The sequence below is a fragment of the Cephus cinctus genome, unplaced genomic scaffold, assembly GCF_000341935.2.
Source record: "Cephus cinctus unplaced genomic scaffold, Ccin1 Ccin1_scaffold1343, whole genome shotgun sequence".
In the NCBI taxonomy this organism is placed as follows: domain Eukaryota; kingdom Metazoa; phylum Arthropoda; class Insecta; order Hymenoptera; family Cephidae; genus Cephus; species Cephus cinctus.
This window is the reverse complement of record NW_014333756.1, coordinates 413,081-427,873: the sequence shown is the minus strand read 5'-3', so window position 1 is coordinate 427,873 and position 14,793 is coordinate 413,081. Positions and strand designations below refer to the sequence as shown.

At 42.6% G+C, this 14,793-nt stretch overlaps 2 protein-coding genes across 9 annotated transcripts in view; one reads left to right on the top strand and one right to left on the bottom strand.

Annotated features, from left to right (window-relative positions):
- LOC107272977 (dynein regulatory complex protein 9) overlaps positions 1 to 14,793 on the bottom strand; it is a 21,037-nt gene that overhangs the window by 3,132 nt on the left and 3,112 nt on the right. The window contains exons 1-3 of one of the 7 annotated variants that reach the window (XM_015750714.2): positions 12,189 to 12,304; positions 10,596 to 10,720; positions 536 to 602 (exon numbers count right to left, since the gene is read on the bottom strand). In XM_015750714.2, the coding sequence (XP_015606200.1) occupies positions 536 to 602; positions 10,596 to 10,681 (153 nt within the window). In that variant the 5' untranslated portion in view covers positions 10,682 to 10,720; positions 12,189 to 12,304. Of the gene's footprint in view, positions 1 to 479; positions 603 to 1,612; positions 1,931 to 9,882; positions 9,951 to 10,595; positions 10,721 to 12,188; positions 12,305 to 14,793 lie in introns of those variants that run through there. The other 6 variants (XM_025090295.1, XM_025090294.1, XM_015750717.2 and 3 more) reach the window with 6 other exon arrangements.
- LOC107272974 (acetylcholine receptor subunit alpha-like) overlaps positions 976 to 14,793 on the top strand; it is a 43,310-nt gene continuing 29,492 nt past the window's right edge. The window contains exons 1-2 of one of the 2 annotated variants that reach the window (XM_015750707.2): positions 976 to 1,372; positions 11,436 to 11,492. The gene's annotated coding sequence lies outside the window, so the exon portion shown is untranslated. The remainder of the gene's footprint in view (positions 1,373 to 11,435; positions 11,493 to 14,793) is intronic. The other variant, XM_015750705.2, reaches the window with a different exon arrangement.

The following is a 14,793-nucleotide window of genomic DNA, read 5'->3' as shown; positions in this document are numbered from 1 at the left end:
TATATATATATATATATATATATATATTTGTGTATATAGATTATATAAGTAGGTATAAATACTTAATAATTAGCACAGTTTAAATCAAAGTCATTCAGAGAGTTTGAAGTTTTGAATGAAGTGCCATGCAAACACCGCAAAACCACTTCCCCTTAACGGTCCAACAACTATTTTCCTCGGAAATTCCTCAAAACTTGAGGACGAATAACTGTCGAGTGTATGGAAACCAGCAAGAAAGAAGCGGCCGGAAATTCATTGGAAAGAAACCAGCAGTAAGACTCTTATACAGTCTGGTCAAAGAAAAAGAAGAAAAAAAAAGTTGGCCGCCCACCCTCTGATTGGAAAAGTTTTCGAGCTCCGAGAGTTTAATTGAATCTGCATTGTCTATAAGTCCAGTTTTCACAGAGACGAAGGTATACGGTCGCCATGATGCATACTTAAAGGTACCCAGAGTATATTCCACATAAAATGAAATTTACAATCTTAATAATCCAGTATATACAATATTTCCTCATTTCATTGCCACCCTTCTAACCTTGACTGAAGTATCCTCTGAGGAATTCATGTAAACACTCGTCCTATTCACGCGACAGTTCCAGTGTCTATAACAAAAAAAAAAACCTTTTAAGTATCCAACAACAAAAAAGTCTCGTCAACAAAGCTATTCGAAATTTCCTGCAAGAAAGGCAACGCGTAATCATTCATCAGTTTTCGCAAAACATTTCTATTGACATGAAAAAAAAAGTCATCGCCACTTGAAAACAGGGTTAAAGGCACGAAGGTAATTAGGTTACTCGTAGTTGATCGCAAGGCTATAAAAAAAAAATTGCTACCTATCTCAGGGTACTTCGCGAATGAGTACAAAGGGTAGCAGGGGTCAGCGTATCAAGCAAGGATGGTGAAGGGTCTATAGCAATTGGTAAAAAGAGCGACGCTCGCGACGCCCTCTTGCCGAAGGTAACCGAGACACGAAATGGACCGGGCCGTCTCGTAGCATCTCGGAGCTTGCGCCAGGGTAGGTACAGTCGCGGCGGCGCGTTGCCGCGCCCGTTGCCCGAGAACATTGTGCGAGGGCGGTGGCGGTGATGTAAAACCCTCCGGATGACAATTCGGCCACGACTGGCAAGCATAGTGTTCGTTCCTCCGTTCCAGTCGTTCAAACACCTCGGTTCCGTAGACGTCTCGTCGTCTAGCGTCTCTCGTGTTTCGCGTGTGTCCTCATCGTCCTCATCGTCATCATCGTCATCATCAACATCCGTAGTCATCGTCACGGCTTTATCATCGGCTCGCGTCTTCTTGTTGAAAAGCTACGAACCGACGGGGCAGATCTTTCGTACGCCCTGGGATTTAAGGTTATATTCGCTGACGAGCGGTGAGTACAATTTTCTTCCTTATTGGCATTTGCCGTGAATACGATGCGAGAGATAGACATTAATCTGACATTAAAGAAAAATATCTATAGAATCGACGTTAACGTTATTAGCCCATTGAGAATTACATACGAAACTCGTTGCGTTGGGTAAATATTTAGACGGTTTATGTTGTGTGTTTATGCTCGAAGGTAAAGTAACACTCTGCGCGCTGGATATACGTATAGGGACGTTTGACTTACCTTCAAACCTTTTGTGTTTTCGACACTGTTGTGGCTAGCCGAGTTGACACGGGATACAAAACTGGACTGCTATGGGTAACATCCGACGTGCCGTCGGTGCTTTAGCTGCCGCGGGAGATGTCTTAATTAAAAGTACCTATTCCCTCACTCAACTTTGTTGAAATGCACTGTGATTCGTTAATAAACACGCATCGTGTGATATTTGTTTTATACTTTATAATGCTGTCCTATCAACGAGTCTCGTTATATCAATACTCATTTATTTTTTCATAATTAGCACTAAACATACCATCGAGCGGTCATTTGACCGTTTTGAAGCCAAAAATACGCTTGTAAAAATTGTCAGTAGGTTTAGTGTTAGAATGAATTTATTTTCCAAGACAACATCTATCTCGGCACGAAGTCAAATTCTGATGTTATCAAAACTAAGAAAATTTTCTTTCTACCCGTTACATTCCCACTATGTATACAGCTTTGATTTTATTAGTATACCTCGACTCGCCATATCGTCAAATCTTAATCGAACAACGCGATAAAAGTGGGCTCTTCGTAACTGTGTGATAACGTGATATTTTCCTTTTTATTTTTTTCCCCTCCTTTCGTGACGATGCCTCCAATCAACTAAACCCTCCAGCACGAGGTTATTTTACATATAAACGTTTACGAGCAGTTCCGAGTATCATCAAGCTCTATTAATCTGAACGATATATCGATAAAACGAGTGTACACAAATCAATTAAACGAACCACGCCTCGTTATATACAATACCGTACAAGCAATAGAAACTGATCGATCCCGAGTATTAGAATGCGAATAGAATAAAAATGCCTATATCGTCCCAGCAACCACTCGTAGCGTCTCTACGATATTAGTCTTTAATATGCAAGCATTAACTACAACAACCGCGAGCGACGGCTACTTTGCCTGGGGTGAAAAAGACTTTACCAGCAATTTAGGTCAAAGCAGACTTGATCTTTCGTGTCAATTTTGTCATCCACTGCATGTACTTGTACAGCAAACGTGTCGACGGCACCCCCATTGCTATTTAGTGGGTCAAAGGGACACTTCAGTTGGTGCATCCACCATAATGGAGAATGAACGAGCAACCACTGAAACAACATCAGTATCCGTTACCAAGGTGCAAACTCTAAAGTACCGCCGGCAAAAGGGTGACCTGCCGAGGTGACGCGTAGATAACGCAACGCCGCTTTGTCTCCTCTTACACCATTGGCTTGGTCCGCCACACCTGACTCAGGTTTTTCAACCCTTATGAAAGCAACCCCTTCCCCCTTCCACCACCCCGTCGGTATTGCGCTAACAGCCTGCTTAACTATTCCAAGAGCATCTCGGCCGAATGAGGCGAGTGCTTTCATGCGGAGCTGGGTTAAGACCAGCAACCGGGAGAGACGTTACCATCGGAGTAGACAATTTTACCAATTTCAAATTGTCCATCCTGACTGGATTTAACAATTTCCAATCGATGCGGGATTCAGGAAATTGTTCATCCTCGTACCGGATGACAGGTACTCGAGTGCTGTAAAATTATTTTAATTCATTTCTCACAAGCTTGTTATTGTAGAGGGCGTTGGGTTCAGGTCTAGTACACGTGTTTACCCAAGGACGCCTCTTCTAGTTTCTTCGTTACTCGCGAATTAGGCCTACTGGAAAATGTCAATGCTCGTCGAGGAGCCACTAGGACGCGAAAGACGCTGCGCGGCTTTCAGTACGCTAAGACACTTAACGGAGCATTAAATTGTATTAAGCCGTGGAAAACTTGACGAAACAGAAAGCTTTCCTCGTCGTGCGAGACATGGGCTTTCGTCGAAAGTTTATTACGCTTCTTAAAGCTGCTGTGAAGGAACTTAACACTTTTCATTATGACCCTCGGGTATCGCGCTAGGACTGGTACTTGCTTCTTTTTCTTTTACAAGTGCGCCATTCATCCTGCCAATACACATGCAGCCTTCGGGATACCTCTTGGTGGAAACTCTATCTTTTCTTTCTCAGGATTTTTCCGGACCAGGTTGCTAATTACAATCTTAGTTATATTTTACACTGAATCTTCTACCGTTACAAGTTTCCTTCGAGGATAATCTTACTCATCACCTTCAATACCTCAGAGATCAAACCAACCGGCAGCTTGAGCTTGGTTATTATTTATCCAAAACTTTGCTCTTCCTTGCGTGACGCGACGCGCCATTTGGCGATTTTGTAACGGACGTTTCAGGAACTAGTCTGTATCTGGCTGTGACGTCATAATCCTCAGTTATCCACTGGGAACGACGTTACTCGTCGATGTTTATAGGCGGGTTTACTTATTTTTATCCCGTATCACGGGACAAACTCAGAAACACAAAGTGGAGGGTCATGGAACGAAATAACAAGGAGCCTCAAATAACTACGTAATTCTCTACCTGTTTTTCCAGCGTCGAGAGAAGGTTCTCTCTCGCCTGCCACGCGAGTTTGGCAGTCGAATTCACCCGGGATTCAAAATGTATGCGTTCCTGGATTTCAGACGTCGCATCCTGATTTGGGTTACGTTATTCCCTACGTAACCCGCCATCTCTCTTTCGGCTTCGAATCCAAATGGATGCTCCTGGCGTAACGTGTAACAAATAACGTCACGGGTTACGATCGATACCGGTACTGATCTACATTTAGCGAGAGTCGTTTTATTTTTCCATTAATCTTCTCGCAGCTCTTCCTGAGGTCCTCCCGGTGGAATGCTGCTTCACCGTGTCTCGTATTCTCTGCCACTTTTAGACGAGGCAGGACAACACCTTTTCTTGGTATCACCCAGTGGGCTCGAGGTGTGCGAAGCTTAAAGGCGCAAAGCAGCCGTCCGCTTTACTCTCGTGTTTACTTGGGTTACCTGGTGGAACAAAATAACCCGGATGGTCCTCGCGAGTGTCGCACTCTTGTGAAAATGAAGTGGGACAAACTTGATGGTGGAACTCGATGGAAATTTTTATACATTTTCCCGGGGATAATTTTTGACTAGGGCTTTTTTTTATTTCAAGTCTCAGACATGCATAGTGACTTTTCGCCTTTTTAATCTTCATAATGGACACAAGAAGCGACATTACTTCGTTAATGGATATACTCGTGACGTGTCTCTCGGTTTATATTCGAATTTGCCACAGCATCGCTTAGCTGTACGGATCAACGTCTGGCGATATGAAACACGTTCAAAATTATACCAGTGGGTATGGGCACCGCTAGTCGGACCAGGTACGGGCTTGGCTGTATACCGGAACTTTGCCCACCGGAAGTTACTGATATCTTGTATTTCCTGTACATTAGTGAATTTCCTATATCGTACTTCGAAATTATACAGTTTAACACAGTTCCTGCGTTATCTTGATGTCGAGAAAACTTTAACTGTCAACTTTTTAATACATTTGCTTAATAAATTAAGGGTGATTGAACTTGACGAATAGTGACTATATTTTATTATACATATTATAGTGCTTTTTTTGTCTTCTTCTTTAATATCAATTCGGCGTACAATGTCACCTGTCGGACTGTGCTTCGAGGTGATTTTAGGTTACGCGTAGTGGATTGAAAATGAGAAATAAAAAGTTTCGTAGCACTGCTAATTTATGTATAAGAAAATTTGTCAGGATGGTAATACGGTTTTACATGGTGAGACGACGATGCTGAGTAATTGCATCAAGCTAGTTGTGAGGGTAATAACATTCCTTCGTCTCCAGCAACCATCCCTTCTCTAGGCCTCCATCTCTTTAAAATTCTTCCCCCCCCCCTCCCTCTACTCCTCCCGGTCTCTCTGTCTCTCTTGGACGACATCTTCGTTTTGCAGCCCTGTTACTTGTCGACTCTTACTAACAGTCTGACGCAATTACGAAGGTAACGCTTCGCTTTTCATCCCATCCTCGTCCTCCCCTCTCCTCCTTCATACCCTCTCCCCATAAATCACGAGGCGCCGCTGCGATTTCGGTTCTTCGACTCGACTTGGTTGGTTGACAGGAAAAAGGAGGGTGAAAAAGTCACCCCTCTGGAGAAAGTTTCCACCCGACAATCCCAGCTAGGTAAATCGTAAGGGGCATTGTGTAAAGACACCTTTAACGATGGACCCGGATGACGATGATGGGAAGGTCGTAATTGTCTTTGAAAGTTTTATTTCGTAAAGATTGGTAAATTTGTTTTTTTATTTTCAAAAATAACTACCCTCATGAGTGTCCGTCTATTTAGGGTTGCTCCAGAAACCAGTGATTCACGTAGATTTTTATTTACGAGGAAATGCTTTTTCTTCGACACTGGTCCAATTGCGGACGGTGGAGTCTATATAAGCGCGGCAAATAATATGCCGATTATCCACTCGAGGTCCGGAAATGAAGTTTGTCACATAGTTTTTCCAAGACGATGGACCAATCAACATTGTAACCTCGTACAATCTCTCCTCGCCATGCCGAAGTATCATTGGAGTTTTCTGACATTTTTTTTTTTCCCCTTTCAAGTCGCATCCCTCGAGGAGAGCAAAGCCGACCTGTAAAACGACCCACGTTGAGAGAAAATCTTTTTTCATGCATTTTTAATGCGCATCCCGTCGCACGGGAATTTCCCTGGAAAGCCAAAAACAGACGTAACTTACATTTCGATGCGAATTTAATAGTTCCTTGGATTGGCCACGTAAGTAAGTGCAATCGAGAGTCGAATCAGTTGTAACAGGAAAAAAATATAAAGATTTAAAAAAAATGCTACAAGCTCGTGTACATTTCTTCTTTTAGCATTAATCTTAAGTACACGTGCACTTGTAACCACGTCCTAACCCAACCTGACCCCCAAGAGAAATCGAACCGCATCTCAACACCCCAGCAGATGGAATTTCTTTGATATCTGATAATTCATGTTTATCAAGTAGAAGATTATCAGTACATCCCTGCACGATACAGTGGTAATGCATGACATGAAATTTTCAAGAGTATATATATATATATATATATATATTCGCTCTAAGACCAGAGAGTCGTACCAGGAAAATAGAGAAGTGCTCCATACCGATAAGCAGGATGCACAAATATCTACAGTGCTCTTCACCTGGAACGAGCAAACTTAATACGTAACGAAATCGCGTGACGTGGAAACAAACGTTCTCCGCCTTCCTTGTCATCCTGTCTCGGAACTTTCTCCATATTAGGCAACGTCAAAAGGGACTCATCCTATCTGAGATAACCGCTTCCCTTTTCTTTGCGCTCGATGCTCGTAAGTTACTTAGCGAACTGGCAAGAGTGCAGGAATTTAAGACATTTTAACTGCACGCCGGAGGGGAGGGGGGGGAGGACTGCCGACTTCCGCTATATCCGTTTCCGTCTGCAGCAAACATTAGGAGCATGTAAATTTTGTCAGAGACAAGAAATTCCTTTCTTGGTTCCTCTCATTCGGTACTTCACTCCTATGGAAGCTCTGTGAATGTTATTTTTCAAAATTTTCTTAAATCTCGACGATCAACTTTTCACTCCGGCTCGATACAATCCGATTTCACGTACAATACTTTAATTTCGATCTCCGCGCGTATCTTTCTTTCGAAAGTTATTCGATCGCAATGCGTTTTACCAGGAAGACATTGCTGTTACTTTTAAACGTGGAGGGACTAGAATTTTCTTTAGTACGTATACAGGCGTAATGTGTTTGAGACGGCATAGCTGGTATAACACGGCTAAATGTATGCCGTCTCGGATACTGTTTTTTCCCTATAGGAAAACTTTGCTTTTACGGTGGTTTGGACTTCGTTCTCAATTACGGGTAATACTATAGACTACTCTATTATGGTGATTCAATAGTGTATATATATATATGTATATATATATATATATGCACTTAAAACATTTACAAAAGTATACCTAACCCACATTGGTACCACTGTCAAGTATAAAGACACGTGGTACCACTTTGCATTATAAATATCATAGAGATGCGTAAAAGTTTGACGTCCTTAAAGTTCTGTCAGATCTTCGAGAGAGGTTGATCGTTTATGTATTAGAAATGTATGCCCAGGAGATTCGTACAGTCCCTGGTCCAGATGAACATTCGTACAGATGATATTTCGATATGGGTAATTTTTGAAAATTCAGATCACCCACGAGCTAGTTAACGAAAATAGTGAAATTTCAAATGATCGGTACACGTGTAGTTGTTACAGTGCGATTAGCCGCTGCTGATTAACGCCTCGTTTCGTCTAGGAAATTGATTGCAAATAAATTTCAGAGTTCATCGCTGGACCGAAACGGATGCTGCGTCACAGTACCTAGTGACATTCGGTATATAGACCGTGGAGCGGGTCCAATTGACGGAGAGAAAATTACTAGGGGTACTCTCTTTTTTTTTTTTGTAGGTATAACCAGGTATAGTCTGGCAAGCACTGAAAAGTTTTCTTTCGTTGAAATCGCTCTTATGTCTTATGCGATTGGTATTCGGGGCTCTGTCGCTAATTGCGTACTGCTCTTCAATCGATAATTGAAATCAATTGGGTATCGATTGGCTTTTACATATTGAGATTTGACGAATTGCTAGTGTCTTGTCAGCGTCTGGAATGATAATTTAATATTGCTATGTATCTGTTGTGGGTTATGTAAATATACATATCTAGTTGTATAGATAACTGCGGCATGAATCGGCGCTTTGAAATACATTTAAAAATTCTTTGGCCAAGATCCATCGGTTGGTTTTTTATCGCAGGGAATTCTTGAAAGGACGGAAATTAATTTCTAGCCCCCTTGTGCGGGGTGGGTGGATCTTCTTGTGGCAAACAGAATTATTATTCGTTGTACGAGTCAGTATCGACCGACGTTTCTCGTCGATGGTTTATCGGGTAGTAAGAAAAACAACCTTGGGTTTTTTTTTTATCACCCCCGAGTGTTTTTCCGACATTACGTTAGTGGGGTCGGAGGGTGGTTGAAAATTTTGAAATTCACTGCTACTTACTCGGGTACCTGGGTCGTCGTGTAAATTTTACCTAAGTACGTGTCCGGCATACATATGTATACATCTGAACGTGAATGCCAAATTAAATTCAAATTTCCCGCCATATTTTTTAAGGGGAAAAAGCGTTCCTTCGTTGGTCGCGAATTTCTCCGTGCCACGTGATTATTTAAGTTCCGAGGACCGTCTATAGGGCCACGTCGGGGATGCGGTGGACGGATATTATTGTCTGTGTCAATTACGTGAATTACGTTGACTTTCTTTCTCGAGGAGGGTTAGAAAAATATTGACTCTTGTTTAAAGTGTTTATTCAATTTTTTGAAAGTTTGCCTCCCTGCTTCCCAACGTCATTTCCTCTTGACGTTTTCTACTTCGGCCACGGTAGGCAAATGTCCCTGGTATACATATATATGTACGTTGGTGCGAGAGCGTTTGACTTTGAGATTAATGAAGTTTCGCGCTTAAGAGACAGTTAGCAGCTTCTGTCGTTATCACAGAATTAATTATACCGGAGTAATTAACCAAAATATTTATCAATAGCCGTACACTGATATATCGAGTACAATAAGTGAGGACACTTATAAGGAATGTGTGAGTGGACACAAAAATTGTCGGACAGGTACTGTTGGAATATAGAGGGGACAAAAAATGTTTCAAATAATTACTCTCAAGCTTTGTGCTTTGTTCTGGTGAATTTTTGTTATGGAGTCTTTTTCATCCGTCCTTCAACGATTCATACGTTTAAATAAGATTTGTCTGCTTTTGCGAGCTTCGTTGTAAAACTTCGTCGCAATTTATCCCATCAAGCAATGCTTGGTACGAGCTACGATTTCATACGGCAAGAAAAAAGAAACGCAATTGTCATTTAAATTTATGGAAATTTACCGCGCAAACACGTAGGGAACTTTAGCCTGTGAAAATCAGTGTTTTTCATTTTCGGAATAATGTATCAGTTACGTGGTCGTGTTTTTTTTTTTCAAATATTTATACGTCACATCCTTAACACGTGCCAACACACAGACACAGGACTCAGGCTCGAAACTCGAATGAGCCATTATCATTTCTCAGAGACTGTTTAACCACGGATTCGTCTTTCGCTGATTCTTAAACTCTCTTTTGGAAATGTAAAAAAGGCCAAAAGAAAGAAGGCTTCGACTAACTTTTCGTATTATTTTCTACCTTACCGACCGTGCTGAATTCACCTGAGCGAGAATGAAAGAGTCTCTCCCCAGAGCAACAGAACCTCAGGGTCTCTTCTCAATTATCAGATACAAATGCAATTTTCAATTTGTTCATTTTCTCTAAAGAATAAACGATTCTAAATATTTTACCTAGAATTGGACCAGGGGGCGTCTGTCTTGCTCATCCTCATCGGTCTGCACGAACGGACTTCGAAAGATAATATTTTTCAGGACGCATGTTCGCGGGACTTCTGGAAGGCTGAAATAACTAACACTGGTCCCACAGGGGGATTTTGGAGTTACAGCCATAAAAAAAAAGCACTAGAACCCACATAAGACCCAACTCCCCTTTCTTCTTCTTAAACGCACTTAACTCGTCAAGGTTTCCATGAAAAAAAAAAAATCGTCTTATGCTTCCTTCTCAATTCAAAGTTCTTGTTTGCCGAACTTTTCGTTGTCTCCTCGTTAAAGCAGCTGAACCCTTCCCCTCCCCCCCCCGTTGCCCTCTGCAAATTCACATGATATCACAGCAACATAGAAATCCCATTGTGTATCGTTCAATAATTTCCCATTTCACTACAGAAAATCGTATCAGCTTTACAGTTCGATCACATCGTAAAATTCCATTTCTCACCAGGTTCAATTACCTCTGTTCAAATTCTAGTAACTTTTCATTAACTTCGCTTTACCCCAGAGGACTGTCTCACCGTCTAGGTACATTCTCGTTATATATATATATATATATACACGTATACCGTCTATATCCACCATATCCCATATATACAGTGTATATAAGATCTACGTCTATCTCTATAGTATATACCTATGTGTATATATATAATTTATATACAAAGAAAACTCACGATTTTATCCACCTATGTGCTCGAATTCGTCGAGTCATCGATCTCCATCCAGACAGGTGTAAATGCGCGAAATCCCGAATCTCCATTGGCGGAAGCCAAAATTTTATAGTAGGTTGCAAGCGGAGCTAGAAATATAGATTTCACAGTACATCATCCGGTACCTTTATACATATCTCTATATCAATATGTATACGCCGAACCACTAGTATCTTTTTCACCAAGTATATTTCCGAGATAAATTTCAATTTGAATGCTTTCCATTCCCAGCAGCCTATTCTAACGAAGATTATATCGTATTATAGATTTCTTTTGACGCGCTACTTCATTTCCGTTTTTTTCTTCTTCTAGATTTACATAATATTACCGCTTTGCTTCGTATACCGCAAGTTCTCATTGGTTGGATATAGGTAACCTTAAGCAAAAGTGGTTGCGTGATAACCGTAACGTACCACGTGAGCCAACAGTCGTCCTTTTCGTTATCACTTTCAAAGCGTCCTTTGTGATATCAGAGGACAAAGAGGTGTCGCCGTCACTATGGCCAATCATATATATATATATACAATACATATATACATATGTATAGTGCAGTAGTACAGAGACCAGCGGTAGCTTCACGTGGCGTTATGATCGCAATTTCATGGGCATTACCTCCGAATAACATGTCCCGCCTCGATGCAGTGCACCAGGATGCGCGACCGGGTTATCGCATAGTATAAATATTTTCATTCTCCGTCGACCGATAGCGACGCTTCACGTCGATTCCAGATTGACGATTCGCATCGACCCAACAAATCGCAGCGATGTCAACGGCGGGCCTGACAAATATCCATTTTATTTCAGATGAGCAACTCGGTCGGTATGGTAGTTACCTACCGTTGTCCGCAGTAGCGATACTCGGTAAGTCCGTACCCATGGTATTTTTCATACAAAGTATCTTATAGGTACCTCTTTATTCGTCTCTACGCGGTGTTCTAGAAACAGCCAGGCTATGTCGACTCGTGAATCATGCATACCGAAGATTCAGTGACCAATTAGAAAGTATTACTGTCGCGGGCGTAATTGGTGCTATTAATCCCAGTCGGATAGCACTGTTTGGCAGGCACCCTCTAGACTGTCCCCCTCTCCCACGAACAGCCACAAGGTTGTTCAATACGTGTGATTGCTAGGGGAACTCTCCCCTGTTCTCCTATTATCATCTTGGAAGGACTTGGTGCGACCAGAGTCGTCAATTACGTCGATTGGACATCAAACGTTACTCAAGAGGGATGCCGCGTATGACGAGTGGTATACGTGATTGCCTTTGTCATCGCTTAATGACATAACAGAAATATAATTTTCTCTGCCCCTGTGCCGTATACATATACAGTCGGACAAACAGACGTCCGGAGCTTTCGTACGGGCACTGGGTAATCACCCAGGTGGCACTTTGTCGTTAAGCGTCCTGATATACTCAGGACGGGTGTCTGGTACTTTTCCTTTATGTATATATATATATATATAAACGTAGGTTAACCTCGTAAAAATAAGTTAACGAATGCTCCCGCTTCGGAGTTGAAGCGTCTGGGCGGTTCTTGCGTTAAGCTACGAAATTACCTGGGAGACGCCTTGGCTACTAGCGAGGCGGCCATTATTCTTGCTCGAAGCATCCGTCACTCGCAGGAACGCCGAGCTTAGCTCTGGAGCTGTGCTGTATAAACAACGCGCCTGAACGCGCCACAGTCGACTGACAGTTGTCGCTGTCGTCGTAGCAGTACCGTGCGAGAACCGCCCTTTTATACAGAGTCCGCTCCGCGGCGTCTGAATTCTTCTCGTATTCTTTTTCTCACGTCGTCTGCTGGCAGGTAAAATGGAGAGGAGGGGACTCTCTAGCGTGGAAAATTTTATACTCGATTCTTGAGACCCTTTTTTTTCCTCATATTACTAGACCCTCCCGCCAACAAGTTTATACCTGGTTCGCGCTACAATTTTCTAGAGGTTGAAATTAATCTTCAGCACGTCTGACGCGTTTATGGCTGCCTGCTATGCTAAATAATGTTACTGTATGGGCTTAGGGCGCGGAGGAAGATTCGATCGATGGACCTCGATATTTCCTAAGACGTATCTACAGCTTGGCCTTTTATTACACGTTGACGTTGACTTTTCGTTAATTAGCTGGCAATTTTTCACGGCTGTTTTGTCGAGAGTGAAAGTCAATATGCAGATGGTGAATTCTCTTTTATTGTATGTTTATTGGATTATTAGGGTTCGTTCGGTACGATCGCGCGAATGGGCTTTCGTCGGAAGGAACTTGTGTTATGTTGATATACATATATAGCTATTCAGTATCTAAGGTCTTCCAAGTGCTATCGCACAGTGAACAGTAATTATTTGAGGTTAGAAAAAAGGAAGAGGAATTCGGCTGGGTTGGCGTATAAATTCCAGGCACGTGTCCACAGAAAGATGGGAAAACGTCTCTATATCATTGTCACGTTCGACCCGCGGGTAATTGACGTCTTAGGCGAATATCTTTAGACTAAACGATACCGGAGACGCCCGAAGAGGAAGCAGGACGCGAAATTGAGGAATAGAAAAAGAAATATCCTCCGACTCGACACTCGAAGATTCCGGCCGTTTCAGGACGGGGACAAACGTCTCTGTGTATTTTCATTTAAATTCGCAAGATCTTTCCCACCTTCGTTCGTCCTAAGAGATGACTTTTGTATATACGTATATACCTTACCCTTTTACTTATCTACACATATATACGCATCCTGGTGCATACGTCTCGTGCTTCATCCGCGGCAGCTTTTCCACGCGATGGGAAATGAAAAAGTTTCCGCATATCCATGATCTTGTCGAACCCACCAGCCTATGAACCTCTTTCGTTCCAACGCGCCACCCCCCCTCTCCACCTCCTCACGTGTACATAGGTATACCAAGCGCGAATCCCGGAGACCTTGTTGTCGCATAATTTCGAAAGGTATTACGAGGGAGCGAAGTAACACCAGGGTGAAAAGAGAGGAGAGAAAGAACAAAGGGGAAAAAGAGAAAAAATGTGTCGAAGAGAAGTGAGGAAGAAAAAATTTAAAAAAGGGGGGGTGTCTTGCGCGAGAGTGGAAGTAGGGGTAGTTTGAGGGAGAAAAAAGTGTGAGGTCGTTACTCCCATTAATTCAAATGCCTACGCGCGGTTAATTCCAATGGCAAAGACCACCGAACTACCCCCTGTGTACCGGACTGTTTACACGCACCTCCCCTTTACTCGCATATTGCCCATAGGATTTCAACCCCTTCTTCCTCCGACGTCCCACGGCCTGTTTTCACACTGACCACCTCTACATTGAAAACTCACCCTCAGCTCTTGTCGGTCCCTTTTCAACTCCTCGCGTCTACGTAGATGCAGGTCACCGAATGTAAGCAGTCGGTAGTTATCTTTTTTTTTTTTTCTTTTTTTTTTTTCTTAAGTCCAACCCTTAAGCAGCGACTCGGCCACGAAAAATGCCGAAGCGTTGATCGAATAACCAAAGGGGGTGGTTATGTCTGATAAGACGTCGAAATGCCCGGGGCTACCCTATAGCCACTGCAGAGTCACTTCTTGCATATCTTACGTCGGAAGAAGTTTTCGTATCTATATATACATTCGAAGATAGCTGCCAGCCGGCTAATTAGTTTCTCGCGAAGCTCCGCGGTCAGTCGACTTCAATATAAATGAATTTCAAGTTTATCTTATGTACGGATACTTTTACAGGGGTATATAGATATAATATATATATATATATATATTTGCTGTTATAATTAATTTCCGGGTTGGGGTAGCGTGTGGAGTTTATTTTTTTCAGAAAATGACTTCGTACCGGATGCCAATTATTGGCGTGCGATACAGTTGCCGGGAAATTTTGAAAATAATTTTTTTTGTTCTCACCCATCTCAGACCAGACCGGAGACGGGACGCCTCGGAGAATTTCGGGAACGCCCAAGCGTCGGCAGATACGTTCAGGGGGGCTATGCGACAAATTGGTTCCACTCGAATCCCGTCGCAGTCCCTCGACACGATTTCGTTGGGAGGATATCTATATTCTATCCAGCCGTTTCCCGTTGGGAAAGGCCGCTGCTGGCTGGAGCAACGGCGCACCGGTTTCTTCGACTACTACCACGGAGTAACTGTCGTTTAGAATAGAACTGGAGAAACTTAAGGTTTACCCTTGAGACCCTGCGAATCGGG